The sequence below is a fragment of the Gymnogyps californianus genome, chromosome 4 (genome assembly GCF_018139145.2).
Source record: "Gymnogyps californianus isolate 813 chromosome 4, ASM1813914v2, whole genome shotgun sequence".
Taxonomy (NCBI): Eukaryota; Metazoa; Chordata; class Aves; order Accipitriformes; family Cathartidae; genus Gymnogyps; species Gymnogyps californianus.
In genome coordinates, this window is record NC_059474.1 from 44,403,551 (window position 1) to 44,425,142 (window position 21,592).

The 21,592-nt window shown below is 37.0% G+C and overlaps 1 protein-coding gene across 1 annotated transcript in view; it reads right to left on the reverse strand.

Annotated features, from left to right (window-relative positions):
- TLL1 (tolloid like 1) overlaps positions 1-21,592 on the reverse strand; it is a 139,388-nt gene that overhangs the window by 50,961 nt on the left and 66,835 nt on the right. The window contains exons 4-8 of the mRNA XM_050895765.1: positions 20,616-20,768; positions 18,412-18,529; positions 6,836-7,014; positions 4,930-5,035; positions 1,892-2,016 (exon numbers count right to left, since the gene is read on the reverse strand). Coding sequence (XP_050751722.1) covers positions 1,892-2,016; positions 4,930-5,035; positions 6,836-7,014; positions 18,412-18,529; positions 20,616-20,768 — 681 coding nt within the window. The remainder of the gene's footprint in view (positions 1-1,891; positions 2,017-4,929; positions 5,036-6,835; positions 7,015-18,411; positions 18,530-20,615; positions 20,769-21,592) is intronic.

Sequence of the window (21,592 nt, forward strand, 5' to 3'; positions counted from 1 at the left end):
CCTTTTTCTCTCTCTTAAGACTCACTTTCTTTTATGGACTGGCTCATCTAAGAAGGCTAGAAAACCAACATTTTATCCCAAAGTTTGCCGAAGCGAAGCACCAGAAAAGGAGCATGATCCTGCAACCACCTTTCATTTGTATTATTCCTCTGACCCATGTTCACCGGTACTGCAAAAAAATAGCTTAGTTTTAAAGTGCACACTACTGCTGAACAACCATCGTTTTACAATACTGTGAAACTAACTTGCAACAAGACTCTCAAGATATTGAAAGAAATTATAACTCATCATTACACGTTTTCATTAATTATACGAAAAGGACATTTTCTCTGAACAGCTATTTGAACATTAGCTCAAAAAGCACATTGCATCTTTTTCAGTTGACTTAAACTGCATGTTAGGGTATTACATATGCATTAAACAGCCTAGGCTGTAATTTATTATTTTCTTTCTTTCTTCCTTAAGTCAATATGATACTAGCTACTTTCACAGTGGTTTTAATTCTGTAGACTATTTCTGTCTCCAAAATTTGTCTTTTATCAAAATATATATGTATTCTGTTTATGAAATTGTTGCTCTCTGTATACTCTTATGAGAAATAATGCTGCCAAGAAGAATGCCATTATTCAAGTACTTTCTGTATCAAAAGGAAAGAGCATAAATTATTCCAAAAGGAACAGTTGTTAAAGAAAATATGTTAAAATGGTTTCTCCTCTGGCAGGCCCAGAAGCACTGTGCATGTTCTCAGTATATAGAAGATTGTGATTCAGTGTACTTACAGCACAAAGGAAAAGCATATTTCAACTGTACAGTGTACATCAAATGCACATCAGATGCCCCAGGTCTTCAGCAGATCCCACTGCTGCTGATACAAATTTGAAGCAGCTCCATCACTTCAGTCCTGACCCCTCTTTTTAGTCCTTCTGTATTGATCAGGTGGTAAAAAGTAGCCATATATCTGACTTAAAACAGTTACTGAGACTTCATTAATTCCCATGAGGAGCAGGAGGGCTGTAAAACCTATGTGGCACAGAGCTGGTATGTCTAGCCTCCCACAAGGACCTTGCTGGCAAATTCTGGCTGAGAGATGGCACTTCTGAACTGCTTCAGTTGACACCAAAGATTAAAACTGGTATCAGCCATAACGAGAGCAAGGAAAGTAAAACCTTTTGCTTTGAGATTTCCACCACACTGTCATCGCTTAGCGAAGAACTAGCACTAGAGAACAATGAGAACCACAGGGCTGACTCTGGGTTACTCCAGACTCGCCACTGATGTCTCTGAGACAGACAGCAACTCTACCCCAACACTAATTTGAGATAAAACATCAATATGCATTGAAATTATAGAATGCTAGAATTAGGCAGAAGATATTCAAATACTAAATGTATCTGTTAAAACTGCACAAGTTTTGTAATAAGATCTAACCAGTTCATCCATAAAAGAGTTTACAACTTAGTTGTCCTGGCTTGTTATGTGTCAAATTTTAGAAAAACGTAATGTGTTCAGAGCTGATTGCAATAATTTAATTTGCTCCTTCTGCACTCTACTTGAATTCAAATAAAAAAAGACTCCAGTCAATATGCAAACCAGAGTGATATTAAACATCTTTTTTTTTTTCCCCTAGTCATTGAACAGCTAAGGAAAACAAAGACTGAAATGTCATGGAACTAAGTGTTGTTTCATACAGTTTACCTGTCCTTAAGTGCTTTGCATTCCAGAGACCTTATCTATAAGATTTTTTTAATGATTCAATTCTTGAACTACCTACGTCAGTTGCCAACATGGAAACAGACTACTGAGTAGCTGACTCAAAAAATTTATCATTCCTCTTGAACAACAAATCAAACAGTTGCTAGTATGTGGTTTTTGCTTGTTTGTGGTGCAATACCTGGACATCTATACAGCTTTCTTGCCTGTGCAATATCTCCTTTACTTAGACGAGTACGCTGGCCAATGGCAGGTCGTATACCATTATCATCACGGGAAGGGAGAATGGTATCCAGAAACATGCCCCTAAAAAAAATAAAAATAAAAATAGACCCCAAAAACCCCTACCAGGTTTCTGTCATAAAACTGTCTGAGTTTTATGAATGTATAATGCTATTTTTTAAATCTAGAATTTACATTTGGCATAAATAAGAGGGTAAAATGCAGAACTTTAAATACAGAAAACATATCATAAAAATTCCTAAGGTTGGCAAACTTTATGCAAAGTTATCAAAAAAGAATCTTCTTTCAGTACATCAATTAACATATCAGCTTTTATATTTCTGTTAAAGAACAGGCGGGAAATCTCTTACTACTATTAAGACTACAGAGGAAAAAGGCACTGCTGTTAAGCTCTTGCTATATTGAAAAAAAAATTATAAAATTATATAAAAATACATAAATTAGACCCTATCACAAAATTCTTAATCACAAAGTTCCTATTTCTAACAAAGTTTTTAAGGGAAGTCTTAGACTCCGACTTACACGTGTAAGAGCAGGTAAAGTCAGGCACACTTGCCAATCATTCTTCTGTCAGATTATTATAACAGGTCTAACTCTACTCTAGCTGCTGCTGCTTTTGAAACAGAAATGTTTACTTGCCAGCTTCTGCCTGCTTTACCATAAAATATATCAACTTACCATATGTGATTTTAATATTTACCCTAAATGACTAGACATAATAGAGAAGCACACTTGTTCCAAATGTGCACTTTTATTCAAAATTTCCCAAATTTTAAACATGATCCAAAATATTTCGGTAGTCTCAAATAAATTTTAAAAGAGTAAGGTACAAAACTAAGTTCTGTTATCATGTTACAGAATTTGAAAATCCCTCAAATCCCATAAAATCGAAGTTAACAGATGAATATGTTTCTGTATTCTCTTGTTCTTTAATTTTTTTATACTCTCTTGTGTAATTGCAGGGCTTTTATTGAAAAGTAAAACTGGTATTTTCAGGCATAATGTATGCCTGAAATTCAAAAATGAATGAACAGTAATGATCTTTGTAGTTAGGAATACTGTTTATAAATACAGATTGGTTTTTAAATGATAATAAATGAACCATTTTGGGTATTGCAGGTACATACTGCTCTCTTTACCCAGTCAGATTTCTTGTGGCATCACTAGAAATTTTGCAAAAAAAAGAATCATCTTGGGATGTTATCCTAATCTAAACAGTGAAATAAACTACTTATGACATTATTCAGTTTCTAGAAATAAGCCACATTATTATTCCAAAAAAGTGTTTGCATATATAAATTATAATTTTATTTTCCACTGATTTTTAGTACAACCTGAATCTGATGCTATTCATATTTTGAAAAATGTGAAAACAATCCTCTCTTAAATGCCTTAGCACTTTAATGAGGGAACAACCTGTAACAGTTTTAATACAGCATGAACAACGTCATTGTGTGTGAGTAGAACTTTATGATGTTTTGTGATTTCTACTACTTATCCGGGTGAGTAAAGTCTAACAGCAAACAGCTGGCAATATGCCACACTAAGCACGACTCATGCTTTCAAGATAAATCAGTGCAAATCAATACGTGACCTCAAGGATTTGCTGGTTGTTTTTAAACAGTATGAAGTAACCACCTCTTTTACCTTGGGGCAGGGCATGCCTACTCATGGCACTATCAGTTTTTGCCAGCTTGGAAAGTGGTGAGATTAGGGCCCACAAATCAAATTATCTTGATGTTGTCATTGCCCTAGGACTCTGGGGAGTTCCAGCTTGTTAAATTACTCTATTTTATATAGGTTCTTATAATCTCTTCCTTAAGGTAATGATATCTGTAACTGGATTAAGCAATGTGACTAATATCTACCTCATGTGGCTCATTCCCATGCTCTTCCAGGGGTGAATTATGTCTATGCTGAATACATCCTTTGGCAGGATTTTTTTTTTTTATTTATTTTTTGATAATATCATTCATATTGAGGAGAACAAGCTTAAGAAATTTGCAAAGGCTGGTGAGGTTTCTGGTCATCTTCAGTTTATTTCAGAGTCTCGGATTGTCTAGTATTTTTGCCTTAAAATGCATGAATTGGACAAAAAAAAAAAAGCTAAGCACATAACTTTTCAAACTAGCATTTTTTGTTGGTTTTTTTTTTGAGGTTTCTTTTAATTTACGTTACTCTGGTATGTTTAGAGAGTAATTAGCTGAACTGCGACTTGTTATGAAATACAACAAGAGACCAGGTGAAAGACTCCTTCTTCACTTATTCTCCAGAGTAGGGCTAGCCTATGGGAACAGCTCGTTGTACAGCTCCCCACAACCATGCAGAGTTTCAGAGAGAGGCCCATGTGAGTTATTGTGGAGTTGGGAATGGATCAGCCTGCAACAGGCCAGAGCAAAACCAGCAGAACTCTTTATTATATGGTTTTGATGACAGTAACAATCTGCACAAACAATAGAGGCTGCAGCCTCTGTTAGAAATGCTTGACTGCAGTCGTTAGCAAAGGCTGTGGCTTGCGTGCTAGATGTCCTAATACCATAACGTGTTCTACTTCCATAATCCATAGTTACTCAGACATAATGCATCAAAAGAGATTTCTCTTTAAGAGAACAGATCATGTTACACATAAAATTCCTAACCATTTCACTCATTTGTTTTTTTGTAAATTCAAATTTTTGTGGAGACAAAAAGGAAGTATTATATGCAATTATGTTTCCCGATTATCTTGTCTTAAAATCTAAAGAACTGAAGCAAGATCAAAAGGCTGCTTTGAAACTGAATAGAAATGAAACTTGTTTAAAAATATAATTAAATTACTCTGACTTAAAATAAACAAGCTGTGCTTTGACTGCTGTAAGAATACTATATCACCAGGGATATTTTAAGCGATTTTGGAATACTTAAAAAAGCATAGTTCTTAGCATTCACAGAGAGGAATAGAATTAAAAGTCAAAAGGTATAACCTGAGACTCCAACCTTGAGAAGGTGTTCCTGGCATAGTGCATAATGCTGTCAAAGTCATACGGTTCCCCAAGTGAGTTCACCTCTCCAGGCTCCATCTTCAAGAAGTTGTATTCCTGACCTATGAATGATCGATAATTAGAGTTTCTTTAATATCTTTTTTTTGTGAAGATAAAAACCAAACAGGAGAAGAAAAACAACAATGAACCTAACCTAATCACTCACTGACATTCATGAATCTTAGCCATTTGGGAGTAACTGTGTGATTTTATTAACCAAGAGGGCAGACATGTCTTCTGAAACACACATCAAATTCCTGTATTTGGTATTTAGAAAGACTGTTCTCATTCACCTAACCTGCATAAAGGCCCCACACATTATGGTGCGCTTCATGTAGAATCCATAAAGTTTGCTGGCTTGGTTCTTAATTCCAGAAAGAAATAATTTTGACAGCAAAGACCCCAGAAGAACCCTCCTCATTGTAGACTCATTAGACTGGATACTAAAGAGACTTTGCTTCAGCAAAGGCCACTCTCTGAGCCACCATGTAATACAAATGCTACAAAGTCACATTTTCAAGAGCCAGCTGTTGCAACTTAACAAAAGCAGAAGAGTAGCAAAAGAATTATACTTAGTTCATAATTCCAGACCAGAAGTTCTTTGTCCTAATCAGTGTATTAAGAAATGCAAAGCACCCCTTACTCCAATTCACATTCCCATTGGTGTCTTGCAAAAAAACTGCAGTGGCATTAACATTATTAACCAATATAATTTGCATAATATAACAAAACCCAAATGTCTTGGTAGTCGTGACTTCCTGATCCCATTTAGTAATCCTCAAGCGCATGCCACACCACAAGAAGTGGTTTCAGCCAGAAACTAGAGAGACAACTGAAAGGAGAGAGCAGGAGGCTGAGGATGGTACTCCAGCTGATTTTCCCCATCGCAGAAAAAGAACAGGGGAAGAGCACTTATGGCATCTACACAAGTCAATGACACAGAGAGAACAGAAGGAAGGCTTGGATGCATATGCCCTTTCAGGACTTCAGAGAGTTGTGGGAGCGTGTATCAGCTGCCAGTCATCTTCCAAGTCCTAGCTGAGGTGGCAAAGATTTATTGCATCTCAAATCTATTTTGTTTTAAAACATTTTCTATAGGAACAGACAAATACTCCAAGCTATCATTGGACAATTTCTGATTTCACCCCTTCTTGAGCAGAGAATTCCTGTAAGTCAAAATCAGTGTTTCACAAAGACTATGCACATTTATGAACATTGCAAATGGACCATGCCTAGTTCCCTCCCATCTTGCTCACATGACAAAAGTGTGGGCACAGCAGTTAGACTGACAAAGAGATGACAGTCACAGTTTAAAGTTCTCAGGTTCCTCAGATGCTTTGTCTCAACAGCGCCAAGGCCACTGGCTAAAGCTGCAAGCTCTGTAGGGAACAAGTAATGTAGAAACCGTGGGAACAGTGACCATCTTTGTCACAGAATCCTCATCTTACCTTCCAGGTCTAAACCTTTTGGGCAGCTAAAAAGCTACTGACATGTTTCTACTTATCATTCAGTAAAGACTATGAAAGAAAAGCCCTTTCTCAAGTACAGAAACATGACTTTTAAAGGGCTTTAAGAGCAATGGCTTCCTTCAAAGTTTTTGAGCACAATTACTATTTCTCTCCTTCTAGCCAATACTATTTAATGGCTTGCTAATTGGCCAGATCTTTAGAAAAGATTATATTTTAGTTGAGTATTTAATTTGTGAATCAGCTTGAGATCAGTCTAGCTAAGAGGAATACCAGGCATGAATGCTCATTTCTGCTATTCCGTGTTCAGTTTTAAGAGAGTTGAGCAGATGAAGGAAACACCAAAAATAAACAGACTTTTTTTTTTTTCCCAAAATACTTATCAGAATATCTCACCAGGCTGGATGTTTTCTCTAATGATGGTGACATGGTCATCACGGTCTGGTCGTGTATGTTCGTGCCAAAAACCTATCACATGACCCAACTCATGGACAACTATACCAAATTTATCACAGTTCTTGCCAATAGATATAGCCTGAGGACCATTTCCCCTTCGACCCACATAAGAACAGCATCTGTAATTAAAACACAAACACAGATGAAAGTTTTCATGCATATCTCTACAAACCATACAGAAAATTCAGTTAAAATATGAGAAAATATTACATAAAAAAACCCAGCAGAACAATTCACTATGCAATTTCTGCAGTCTCACAAACTCTAGATCTAGTGCAAGAACAACTTATTATTCAGAATAGCTAATAAAGGACACATGAATGTTTGGGGGTTTTTTTAATTCAAGGTCTTCTTAAAAGATGCTAGCTATGATCAACAGAATTGTTGGTTGTGGCCTTGTATCTCAGAACGACACAGGAACTTCTTTTCACCCAAAAAATCAATAAAAATAAAGTTGACTGGAAGTACCATCTCACCCAGGCATATCACTGCTTTCTCGCCCGTGCACACTTAAGAGGCATGCAGACGGAAGCAGAAAGAGTAAGTGAAGGCAAGGTTTCTTCTGTGCCATACTTCTGCTGTGTGTCTTGACAGTACTCACCAGACTCTTGGTCACTCAGTTCTGGTAAGTCTGCTTTATTTTGATCTGAAAAGTCACCCTACTTCATTAGTTCCATCTGTAAAGGGTGCAGAAATGATGCAAGTGAAATAGTAGTCCTTTAAAAGATTCACTTAGCATGCAGTTGAAAAAACAGAAGGATATCTGTCAGGATATCCTGAATGAGATGCGGAATCCTGTGATGCCACTGTGCAATCCCTCCTCATTTTTTGTTTCTCTGGCTATGGGTGACATATAATGTCATTTGCAACAACAGTATATTAGGAGGTTGAATGCTCTGGATATGTGCAAACAGTTTTTTTCTCCCACTCCTGTTTTCTTGTAATAGGAACCTTAGTCCAAGAAAGTCATATTTTCACAAGAAAAACCCAACACAACCAACCTAAAAAAACCCCTGCTTCGCAACTGCTCTCATGTTTCATTCCTATTCCACCGCACTTCCATGATTCCAATGTAAACTTATGGAACAGAGATGCCCTTTTCAGCATTCATACTGTCAGCATTTATCCGAGATGTCTGCTTTTTGGTCGGAAAAAAAAGTCTGCTAACTATGCTAGCAAAAGGAGAGAAAGGAGAGTAAAGCAAATCCTACCAAAATAGAAGACAATTTCAAGTTTCACAAGCTGATTCTCTGTCACTTCTGAAGATCTTAACTATTTCAAGTCAGCATTATATTCCCTAATAAAAGCCTGACTTCCCATCTCTGCTCTGTAAATTCTGCAGTCTGTCACGTGGAATGGAATTGTACTAAGCAGATCACCTCCACCTCCACCCTCTACCTCCTCCCCCTTTTTTTAAAAAAAACATGTTTTCTGATGCAACATTTACATAGCAGAATATATTTGTTCCTTGAGGAGGTTGATGCTAGTGTGGAGAATGATCCTATCCTTCATATGCCTCTGTGGGCAATAAAAGAAGAGCAGCTATGGAAGCAATACTGATAGCGGATTAAATTCTACAGACAACATTTGCTTGTTTCTCCTTTTCAGGTTTTATGGTGGCAAAGAGACTTTACACTTTGGTTGGTTGGCTGGTCAGTCAGTCTTGGTTGGTCTTCTTCATTGATTTTTTTTTTTAGTGTCTAATACAACTAGAATTTTAAAATATTAATATTAGAGAAGTACAGCCATGGCATTTTAGCTCATAATACCTGTTCTTAGTAGACATACACTGGTTTTGCACTAATGGTTAAAATCAAGGATAGATATACCAAAAAATTATAGTAACATCTTAAAATTATAAAGGCCACAGAAGTTACTTTATAGAGGAAAATATTACTACAACAGCCTAGGAGGGTTGTATCAAGAATTTTGAAACTATCTTGAAAATAATGTTGGGAAAAATTATTGTTCACGTTACAATAATTCCTTACTATCTCAACTGCTTCTCAAGTATTCCTACCCTCAAAATAAGTTAACTCTTTTCTTCTTGCCTTAGATAGTTCCAAGGACAGGTATGAATCATGCTTTTAGGTCAAAGCACTGAGTCAGGCTCAGTGCTTCAGCTAGAGTTGTGCAATATCATGTTTAATTAATTTCTTAAGGTGTCTTCCCTTGATAGCTCCCTTCAAGGCAGGTAAATAAAAACAATGGCAATTCAGACTCCATGCTATAATTCTGTGCCATTATCAATGTTGCAGGTTTATGTGCTACTGTTCCACAGCACAGTAAAAGAAAATAAAGAACACCTGTGTATGGCTCTGTGTATGTCCCTCACTCTATATAAACTGTATTAACACAAAATTACTATTTACAATATTTATGATATAGAAATATTATTATAAACACTGATATAAATCATAGTAATGGAAAATCTACCTTAAGATGTGCCCTAAAAATACAGCATAGGTGATAAAAAGGAGCACCAGATAGCAGAAATAAGATTAAAATAAAAATTTAGAGCAGTTGCACCATTTTATCTCATGATTCCACAGTGGATTTCACCTTTGCACCTGACACGCTGACATGGTTTTGCTTAACATATTTTTCAGACTGCATGTTTGCAGAAGAAATATTATGGCTACAGGTGAATATGTAAACATAATTAAAGCACTACAGATATTTTCAATATAATTTTTACCCGGGTTTTTATCTTTCACTAGTCACTCAACTATTTGAATATCTGTCATATGTTTCTATTTATTCATATCTGAATATGCTTCTATTGTGCAATAAGGAAATTACCATAGTTTATATACTCTCTTATTCACTTGTGCTCAGCCTGGGGACAAAAGTGTTTGGATCCTTAAGAAGGTTTTGGGTTTTTTGTTTGTTTGGTTGGTTTTTTTAAAACCTCTTACACAGTATTATTTACTGTCCCATCTGATTACAGAGGGAATGTTGGAGTACACACTTTGTATTTTGAGCCAAAGGTAGTAGAATTTGCAGTAATTCTTCATTCTCAGAAAAGTTCATTCATTTAAAAAGCCATTAAAGACCTTCTATCCTCTGTACAGGAATTCACTGTCATAGGCAGTTGCATTATGTACACCGAACAAATTTGTCAAAACACAGTTCCTAGGTCCCAGACTTCAAATCTTTTAGAAAACATCGTTCCCTATCTTTGAACACTTTGAAGTAAGAACTAAGATGTGGCATTTGCCTTGGCAGTCTACAGGAAGCCATGGTAGAAAACACAAGAATCAATCAGATGAAGTAATCCACATTCTGTGAAAGCATGTCACCATTTCCATATTAGGTGAACTTAATGAGTTAGAGCTTCCTACCTATGTTAAGGTCATGTACATCATTATGGTAATTATGCTATATTGACCTTAACTTGTGCAAAGAGATAAAATGCACTGACAATGCCTGATGGTTGTTTTAAAAACAGAAAAGCATAGAGTGCATGCAATCTGTGAAAATTCACATTACAGACTACTAAATAGGGATAAAATTCCACTGATTCTTGCATAATTCGGGTTGGAAGGGACCTCTGGATGTCTTCAGTTTAACTTTCTGCTCAAAGCAGGGTCAGATATGAAGTCAGACCAGGGTTGCTCAGGTCTTTATCCAGTAGGGTCTTGAAAACCTCCAAGGATGAAGACAGCCCCTCTGAACAAACTGCTCCAATGCTTGGCTGTCCACACTGTGAGAAATTTATTCCTTATACCCAGTCTGATTCTTTCTTCAGCTTATGCCTGTTGCCTTGCATTCTCCCACCCAGCACCACCGTGAAGAGCCTGGCTCCCTCTTCTTGTTGCCCTCCCCGTAGGAACTGGGGGCTGCTGCTGGGTCCCCCTGAAGCCACCTCTTCTGCAATTGAGCAAACCCTGGGCCCTCAGCATCTCCTCACAGGGCAAGTGCTCCAGCTCCCACGCATCTTGGCAGCCCTGTGCTTAAGTCCTTCCAGATTATTAATATCTTTCTTGTACTGAGGGCTCACAACTGGATGTAGGGTCTATCTGTAATCTAGCAAGTGGCGAGTAGAGAGGGATGACCCCTTCCCTTGAGCCACCAGCTGCGCTTCTGTTCACACAGCCCCGGACACTGTTGGCTACCTTTGTTGCCAGGGCCCATGGCCAGCTTCTGCCTAGGCCCCATGGCCTTCTCCACAGAGCTGCTCCCTAACCTGGCAGTGCCCAGCCTATCTTGCTCTTCCTTTGCAGGTGCAGGGCTTTGCATTTGCCCTTGTTGAACTTCATAAGGTTCCTGTTGGTGAGCTCCTCCAGCCTGCCTGGGTCCCTCTGGGTGGCAGCTCTACCACTGAGCCTATCATCTGGTCCCCCTCAACCTGGTGTCATCTGCAAACTTAATGACAGCATGCACCGTCACCTGTTTGTGGGTCATTGATAAAGATGTTAAAAAGGACATGCCCCTACAATACTGCACTTTCAGTCACAGTCTGAGTCCAAGCCATTAACCACAACTCTCCAAGCCCAACCACGCAACCAATTTTAACCTGTCTAGTTTTCCAGTCATCCATAATCCTGCAAAATACACCCTGGAGACTCAATACATTTAAACACATTTGTTTAAATCCTGGAATTTAATTTGCAATTCAAAATCTTTATGATCTGAATACAACACATGACGGCAGTGCAAGAGATTGAAGAGAAAAAAGTTAGGATAACCACGCATAATTATGAAAAGGCAGAACAAACTCTTTAGTTTAAAACAGTTCAAATACTTCTGCTGAGTCTTCATGTTTACCATTGTGTGGAAATTCTATAGAGAAAAAATGCAACGCAGAATTAAAGATCATTAATCATTATTTATAGCTTAAAGCAAATCAATAGGTTATTAAGACTGTAAGCTGTAGAATATTTAATACAATTTCAATAGTTTTAACATGCTTATGTTATTGACTTCATGCACATTACATGCTTCAAATAGCAAAGACCTATTTGGTGGCTTAAAAATTTCCATAGATTTTCAATATAATTTTTGCACAGTGATACTTTGGAGACAAATAGAGAAAAAGGAAGAAGTGAAAAAATAATAAATAATTATTCCAAATAGTTATTCCAAATAGTACCCTCTATGATGTCTCCACCTCTGCTTTTATTGACATTATTCACAACAAGGGCAAAAGAATAAAGCAAGAATTTAACTACAGTCTATCTCTTCCTGTTCTTTTCACTTAATTTGGACCAAAAGAGGGTTTAACCTTTTAAGGTTGTGCACTGTATCTTGGAAAAGGTCAGGCAACAGCTGTGCAATAATAGCAGAACAACAAAATGGCTAGTATAAACACATTAAGTTAAGACAATTTGTTTTTATTAGAAAATATGGTAAATAAATACCTAATTAACCAGCTTACCAAATACAATTAACAATACCAAAAAGTTGATTGTTTCTCAAAAACAGAGGTGCTTAAGATCACCTCTGAAAGCTTTTAGTGGTGTTTCATAAATCAAATAGATTTTTAGGTGTTTGCAAAAATAATTTGACATTTTACTATTATAGTCATAAAAAACAAGGGAAGTCAAGCATTATCAAAGGTGTGTAGTGACTTTGGGTACCTCATCTGACACATTTGAAAGATATTTTCTCTTCAGAAGAAAAACTGCAATCTTTTCCGAAGTATTCCTCTAGGTTGTCTAACACTGAGCACCTAAAACCCAACACATTGGGATTTTTTTTTTAATGCTGGCCTGCTCCTAAAAACAAGCAGCCAGATGAGTATGGTATTTCCCTTACACTGGTTACTTAACAGATTTCAAGTACTACCCAGATATTATAAGCAAATTTATTCAGTATTTCTTTGCACGCCAAAGAAAATTAGAATTAACACCAAGTCTTAAAATAACAACAGCAGTGCACACTCATAGAGGGTCATTAGGATTTGCTAGGTTGAGTGTCATGTCAAGCACACTAGATTCATCCAGTTAAGCTACAAGATTCTGATCATTTCAACAATTGCACTGAGTCAAAGGGTAAGGAAAACTAAAATAAATAAATAAATCTACGAAATAAATTAATTAGCAATATCATGGGTTTGACCTCAGGTGTGTTTGGCAAAAGACCAAGACCTCTCTGTGCTGTATGAGCACTTGTCATGCCCCTTAAATTGAGTCAACTGGCAGCTTTTAATGCTCCTCATCTCTTTAATCTTGATTGCACCAGACAGCAGTTGGAGACAGTAACTATTTACGAATCTCTAATTCCATTTAATCAGTCTAGCTGACCGATGATGGCGAGCAAAGAGAAACAAATGACAGAGAGAAAGTGAAATGACTGGAACAATATACTTATTCTTTTAAGTAACACTATTTCACAGCTACTGTCAAAAATGGTTTTAAATTAATATGAAGGAAAAGAGAATCAGGTAGGGTCAATGTTGCACTTTTTTAAAAAGCTGCACTCTTCAGAATGTGATAATATAAAAATCCTCATAGACCACATCATCAGCTTGCCATGGCACTGACTGTATGAAGTTGTGGATGAACAACTGCAGAACTTCATAAGCATACTAGGACTGTATATCATCACCTACATGTTACACAAAGCAAGATAAAGAAGTTCACAAAATTAATGAACAAAATCTCACTGAAGAAGCACAGTTTTTTTCTTGGTGAAAAAAAGCCTCTTTCAATCACCAATACAACTCATTCTGTACAAAGGAGATATTGGCTATGACCTGGCTTGGTGAATTTGCTTATTGTCAGGGATCAATACAATCATGGTTACTAAATGTTCTGATTCACTGCCCTACGAGGACCTGTTGTGATGGCAGAAGTGGCTACTGCTTCTTCACCTGCTCAATGGAGATGACCAGCCCAATATTATAAAGAACAGCCAACTGAGTCCATACCTCAGCTAACAGCTGCCTATCCCAGTGCATTAACATAAATCACTCCTCATTCAGTTTACGTTAATGCACTGTGTTTTAGACTACGGCAACGGGTCACCTGCACCTTGGTCACACCCATCCCGCCGGCCACATCACAACCAGCAGGGAAGCCGTGTCAACTGCTGTGGGCAGGGAGAGTGCCAGCTGCTAGAGTTAATTACCACCTGAGAGCATGAGTCAGCCCTAATGCCACGGATTATTTAGCACAACTCTGAATTTCTTCTCATTCCATAAAAGTGATTGAGCACCTTTTATAACAGGTAGTCCTTCTTAAAGCTAAAGAATGCCGCAGAAGTGTACCTCGGGCAGTGAATCTACCTGTTTCACCAACTTTAAGAACTTGCCTGTAATGTCTGTTTAATATACCAGCAAGTTCAAAAAACATTTAAACATTCAGAAGCTGTTCAGTCTACAATGTTTGGGAAAGCACATGAAAGAGATGTGATCTTCCTGTATCTCAGACAGCTTTGTCAAATACCCATACAAGAGGATACAGTAGTGACTGTAATAAGTCATCTAAAGTTTGTCATAAAAAGTACTTAAGTCTTCTAGTGCAGAAAAAAAATTGCCACAAAGTCAGATCAAAGGCATGCTGAGATGCCAGAACAATATGACTAATTGTTCTTTTTTTGTCTCTCTATATAAAAAGCTTGATCTTGTACTCAGTAATATTTACTAAGAGCATGTGACTAGAGGCCATCCCAGTTTGCTGACCCCTTTTTTGGCTTTGCATACAGAAAAGTATACTGACCGTGTCTTCAGGCACTTCCTATCTGATAGCAAGAAACTTAAGGACAGAGAAGCAGTAGTGAACAAAGAGTGTTTTGAACCTTTTTACAGCTTAGAGTTTTAGTTGCTGTAATCAACTAGCTGCATAAATATTTGCTGTAATAGATATTAATGCCAATGTACACTGCTTTGGTAGAAGAATCATAAACACTAGTATCTTAATACTATATTCTTACTCTCACATCTGCAGTTAATGAGTACAAATGACTATCGGTAATTACAAAATTTCAAACTACTCAGTGCTTCAGCTGTACTAAGAAACAATATTTCAATAATTAATTGTTCTCAAAATCAGGTTAAATAAACAAGACGTGATGACAAATAATTATAGTTTAAGACTGCAACAGATGAAATTATTCTGATGGGAAGGAGGAATCCAGCTGTAAAGCTTTTGACAATTTTCCACACAAGCTGCCCATAAGCAAACTAGAGAACCCTGATATAAAGGGGGGTATAAAGCTGATTGGAATATTATATGGAGTGAAGATAGAGAAGATGCTCTTTAAACTTGCAGTTTGAGAAAAGACTGCTTGAAGACCATGAAGACAAGCCTGGAATGGATAGCAACTTTAACAGATTAGAGAAGAGATCTGAAAAGGGAAATACGGAATTATCTGGTGTCCTGAGATGTGCAAAACATGGCACACGCTGGAACCAGTGACGGGGTATCAGTGCTGTGGAAAGAACTCTGGCTGTTATACGGAGTCACATCCCAACTGCCATGAATCGAATGTGGCAGTTGTTGAGAAACAGGGAGCATCGTGCTTAGGTACCTAAGTGGAAGGAGAGACTACAAGATATATGAATTAGCTCTAGCACTGGCTCAGAGGAAGTAATGATTCATCTGGACAAACACGCCCTAGTTTTGGGTCCTCAATTTCAAGAAAGATGTGGACTAGTTGAAAAGAATCTCAAAGAGAATAACAATGTGATCAAAGGCCTAGAAAACATGACTTACCAGGAAAGATAAAATGAATTAGGCATTTTCTACCCTAAAAGAAAATAGAACTGAGGGTAGACATAATAACAGTCTCAAAGTATATAATAGATTCCTTCAAAAAAGAAAGAGAATTTATTTTCTATGGCCATGGTGAGCAGGGGAAAAAGTTAATGTACTTCAATTGCAGCAAGAAAGACCTGTTTTAACTATGGCCAAAAATACTGCCCCCAACTTCCTAAATTTTTTATATTAAGGATACTGAAGCAATACATCTCCTAGCAGGCTGTGAAGTATTCAGTTTTGCAGGTTTTTAGAAACAAGTTAGACAAGCATATATCAGCAATGCCTTGGGTATAGCTGTTTCTGTCTTAAGAATACATTAGACATCTTTCTGAGATCCCTTGCAGTCCTATGGGTCTATGATAATCAAAACTTATCTCTCGTTCATTGCTAATATATAAACTCTCAACTTTAGGAAGGTCATGTGTCTCTGATAACCAGCTGCTATATTTCAAATATGCTTTTTTCATCACTGCTCTTCTGGGATGAGCTTCCCATGAACTTCCGCAAGAAGTAATGCATTACGGTCCTTCATAATATCCTTAATGTTTACAAAGGCTCAGTAACACTTCACTTGCTAGTGTGCTAATGCTGTCATCTGAGACATTTGTAGATATTACCACCTGAATTTCCACATATATGACTGTATCCGCTTTCTGTTTCATTAAATGTGTTATGATTTGACTGTGTGCTCTTTGGGGCAGGGTTTATCATTTAGTTTTTAATTTGAACAGCGCTAAGTATAATAAAGTCTTCCTCATCTGTGAATGTTAGCTGCCATGGTACTGCAAACAATAATGACACAATGTGCTAACAAACCAACACAGCAGGGTGCTATGGGAAAGCACTGAGATATTAATTTCAGTGTGACTGGCCATGTAGCAGAAAGTGTTTGCAGATGGTTTGGTGTCACTTTTGTCTGGGCTCTTTCCATGGAAAATCCTGCATCAGAACTGTATGCCAGTGGTTAGTGCACAGTGGTTCCTATTCACCCACAGAAGATAACGTTCTTGTTTATCTAGCTCTTCCTGAAATGGCTTATGGATCCAGGACCCCAAAAAAAGTCATTCAACTGCCCCTTCTGTTTAGCCTGGTTTTTTCATCACTGGTGGACTGTTCATAGCCACACTCTTCCTTGTTTTTCATTTTAAACTTGTTACAGCCTTTGTAAATTGTAATTTGTAAAGTACCCACCCATAAAACAATATTAACTATAAAGGATAATGGTGAATTTGAAGGTAGATACTGAGTATATTCCAACCTTCTGGTTTGAATTGATTATAATCCAGCCTTCACCCTAAAGTGACTTAATCTCATGAAGCATCAACCAGCCTAAGGAACAGTTCTTTGGCTGGAGAGATTTTCTGTTTGGCTTTGGGCGCTTTGAAGTTGTAGAATTTACTTTTCATGAAACTAAGATCTCTGTAGATATCCCCACACTTCTCTTTCTAAAGCGCCTGAGACCACTTACATGTTTCACACTCTTCTGTTTGAATTCATATTGCTTTCTACCTCTGTGAGTGCAAGGGAACCATCAGTTATTCTCTGCTTCCCATTTCTCTTCCAGTTGTGTGTCAGTATGCCTGAATTCTATCTTATGGGTTGCATCGTTAACTAAAATAGCCATGCTGGCTCAGAACGAAAGTCCATTTCCTTTGGCGGTTTCTAACAGGGGTGTACAGCAGACCTACAGGAGCACAAGAACATGACAGGCAAGTTCACAGGCACTCCCATAGAATAAGCTCCCTGATTGCAAGGATCTGTGGCTCAGAGACTTTCCAAGGCAAAGGTGATGCCGTTCTTAAAATAGCCTAGGAGTGGGGTTTATTACATTGTCCTATGCCTTAAGAATGTCAGGGGTAACTTAAACAGATAAGTCTACATGTAACTTTATGGGCTATAATTAAGTACATTCGGGACCATTCCTACAATGCAAGGAGGTCCCAAAACTTTTCACAACCCTATCCCATAAAAATTCAAAAGTAGGCATGCAAAGTGTTCATTGATCAGGAAGTCAGCAAGACAGAGAGCTGTTCACTGTGGAGGCTACAACCCAAACAGAAGGTAACTATCAGAAGTACGGTATTTCCACAGGCAGTGAGCGCTCTTCTTGGAAAATGAACATGGTGCACTCAGGAAGTTCACTGACCACTATATAAAATTAAGAATTCCGAGTGGAATAAATAACAAACATAGCTGACTGAGGCATTTGTGAGCAGAAATATCTGATGATTAAACACAGTCATTAATGGAAAGCTGCACTAATCAGTAATAAAACCTATTTTGTTCACTTTTACACATCAGTGACCTGGAAGAAGGAATTTGCAAAATGGTCATGAATTTGGTGGTTAAACAAATCTGGGCAAGGACAGTCTAACAACAGAAGAGTTAAAATTACAATTAACAACAATTAAGGTGGAAAAGGAATATGGGATAGATGTCCATACATAATTCAGCAGTAAACACGTGACATAGAGAAAGCCAAAAATAAACAAATTATAAGCCTGAAATACCTTTAGAACAATACATATAAATATTAAAAGCATGACAGAAAGCCAAATATAAAAGTCTCATATCTATGTATATATAGAAAGATCATTTTATCTAGAAAAAGACAAAAGAGGCATAACTTCAAAAAGTTACTATACATACTGCTTTCAATGAACCTAAAGCCAAGCAGAATACATGTATCATTTAAACGCAGTAACTATCTATTCACTTTCCTGGAAAGTATATATTCACTTATAACTGCAAAGCTGACAAACATGGCCAAACATTGAAAGCACAAATATGTTACCATACATACACACTTACCCACATGGTCTGTATGTAAATACAATATAACTTTCTTCATCACTCCGTTCAATAAATGTAACACATGTGTATTTTTCCCAGTGCCGCATAGCCTGTTTGAACATGGCGCGCTGGGTGCCTGGAAGAATAAATGTATGAGATGAAGTAAGAGACTTTTCTAACTGTGTCTGGTTCCTTAAAATCAGATTTCAATACTAGGAATATAGGCCTGGAAGGAGTCACTAGATCATGAAGTCCTGTGTCCCAGCAGTCCAATGTACTGCCAGATTCCAATTAAAGGGATACTCAGACCATCAGCTCGTCATAACATATCTGCCTGCAAGGGGACCAATACTGCCTGACACACTCTAGCAAACATAAAACCTGCAATAAAAAGCACAGCTATGTTACACCAGAGGAAGACAACAGAAGAAATACAGTGTTGCTTATGTGCCTGCATTAGCATAATATTTGCTAAGCAATTTCCCAGATGAATTATCAAGTGGACCACATTGGGGGGGGAAAAAAGAAAGAAAAAGGAAAAAAAAAAAAAAAAAAAAAAGAAAATTGAGGAACCCTGGATCCTAGCTGTCTAGCCAGAAGAAAAAAAAAAAAGGGAGAAAAAAAGAAAAAAAAAATCCTACAGCCTTCAAATCTGGAGACCAATTTAACCTAAGCCATGTAAACAGGCATACCAGTCAAGGCATTTGATTTTAATAATGCTGTCTTGAACAGGGACCAGTCTCCACTTCTTTGCATCAAAATCTTTCAGAAATCAAGTGATCCACCAAAAGGGGGAAATTCTTAATTTCCTACAATACTAAGCATACCTAGATATTTGTTTTAAAAATGAGAAACACATTCAGAAACAATCAAAACTATACTCTAGATGCAGAAGCAGCCAGGCCAGCTCTCACCACAGAACACAAAGCCAGCTAGTATACAGTACTTCAGATAGCATAGCAATGCAATTTCATTGCCTGACAAAAGAAAAGGCTTATTAACTTAGAGGCAGCAAACGAGAATATAGCTGTATTGTTTCTGAGCTGGAAATCCACAAAGAACAGTACCATTTGGCATGAATTTGCTAGCAGAAATGCATCCACCTTGCCGACTTTTGCAAAGATGCATGTTACAGCATAGGATAATTTAAAAAAAAATAAAATAAAAAACCCACACAAAACTTTTTTAAACTTAAAGACAACAAAACCTCAAAGTTCATAAAAACAGTAAGTTCAAATCATGTCAGATCCTAAAAAGTAAAGGTTACTGCATCCAGTCTTGCCCTTTGCCTTTATCTTTAAGCAACGTTTTCCAAGCTTTAGAATTTATCTTTCATAACGAAAAAGGTAAAATGTTTAACATGATATGCTTTCATTTAGTTTACTACCATTATTTCAGAAGAAGGTAATCCTAAAGCAAAGGTCACATTTGGTATAGTACTATGTAAATACCCAAACTAAAAGTTCGACTGTAGCTGTCAGTTTGAAAGGAATGACTCTGGTTTCTCCATATACATATGCATACAATGTGTGAGCGTTTGAGTGTTTCTTTTGGTTCCCTGTATTACTGTGCACAATAAATGAGATGTTATTGCATATCTTTTCCCATCCATCTTTGCTTTTCTCCCTCCCTTTTTGTTTTAAATTACCTCTTACATCCACATAGATATTGATCCATTTACATTTTTCAGGGATAACAAATGTTTTAAACTTTTTCTACAGTTTTCTGCTAAGAATTCTATACATTTTGAAGCCAGTCTTTCTTCTTGTCATATATAATGTCTGTGTGTACCCATCTGAAAACCAAACTGAGGAATTACAAAACACATTTGAGTCAGTTTGTTGAGTGAAATCAGTTTAGCAGAACACGTCACACCAGTTAAATTAGTTATATTCTTGTGCTAAATAGCCTGCATTTTTTAAAAAACAGATTTCATGACATTCTGTTAATTAGGCTCTTGAAAACAAACATGCAACAAGAAATATTAGGCAAAGAAAAAGAGCCTTCCCTTTCTAAAACATAGCTATACATTTTTATTACGTAGCTTGCCTTTGGGAACGATTTTTTGAAATATGACTAATATTTTCAGAACAGATGTACTTCAGGTCTAATCCAACAGAAACCCTTCTATTGACTTCCATAGTATGACTTTAAAAGAAAAAAAAAAAGGCAATTAAAAAACCCCTCATATTCCTTCTCCCTATCCAAAGCACAAAGCTTACCAGTGAAATTTCCACCTATTACATATGGAATGACACCCCCTGGCCATATTCTTTCTGTTCGTGATGTAGCAGCTCTGGGAAATCGGTTTTTCTCATTTTTCCCTGAGAATTTTACAGTAGTTCTTCCTTTAGATGTATTATTTTGCTCAAAGCCTGTAACGATAATTAAAACACTGAATGAGATCACACACACACAAAAAGAGAACAATTATTTTCCAGCAGGTCAAAGTCAGATTATTTCTTTATGCCCTTTAAAAGTAGGACACTGCTGTTATGCAACAGTCTATCATTATTTAGTTTTCTGATAAAAGCTTGAAATGAAGAGTCTAAATCTTCCTTTGTCAAACATCTACGGTAACAATTTGCACATATATTTATTAACCTGAAGGCACATTGCATAATTTCATCTAAATTTTCTCATTTAATAACAACAACAACAACAACAACAAAATCACACTCCCTCTGTATTTATTTTTTTTTTAAATAAATTAGGATTTTTCCAGCAAAGAAGGAAAGACTTCGGACAGACCCAAAGTAATCAAGGAATTCACTGTCCCTTTCATTTTTATTGCAAGATCTGGAAAAACCAAGTGCATGACCATCCTTAAAGCACTGGACAGAAAGAAGTCCTCAAAGTATTAGAATGGCTTTTATTATCAGGAATTACAAGGAAAAAATAGATAAATTATTTGCAAGGTTGCATACACATGGAAGAAGTCAGAGAGAGTGATTTCTCCCTCTGATCTCCATCACCTGTAGCTATTACCAGCAGACTCATTTTCAGATGAAAATGTGACTTTCATTTTGATAGTAATCCTACAACACTTCAGGATGCAAATATACATTTTTCATAAACGAGCTTTTGGAACCCTATGGATAAGTATTACTCATGGCTGGAATTTCTTTACAAGACCAAAAAATGTCTACTATTTTCAGAGATATTACCACCATTCATCCCATTACAGGCAAATCTTTCC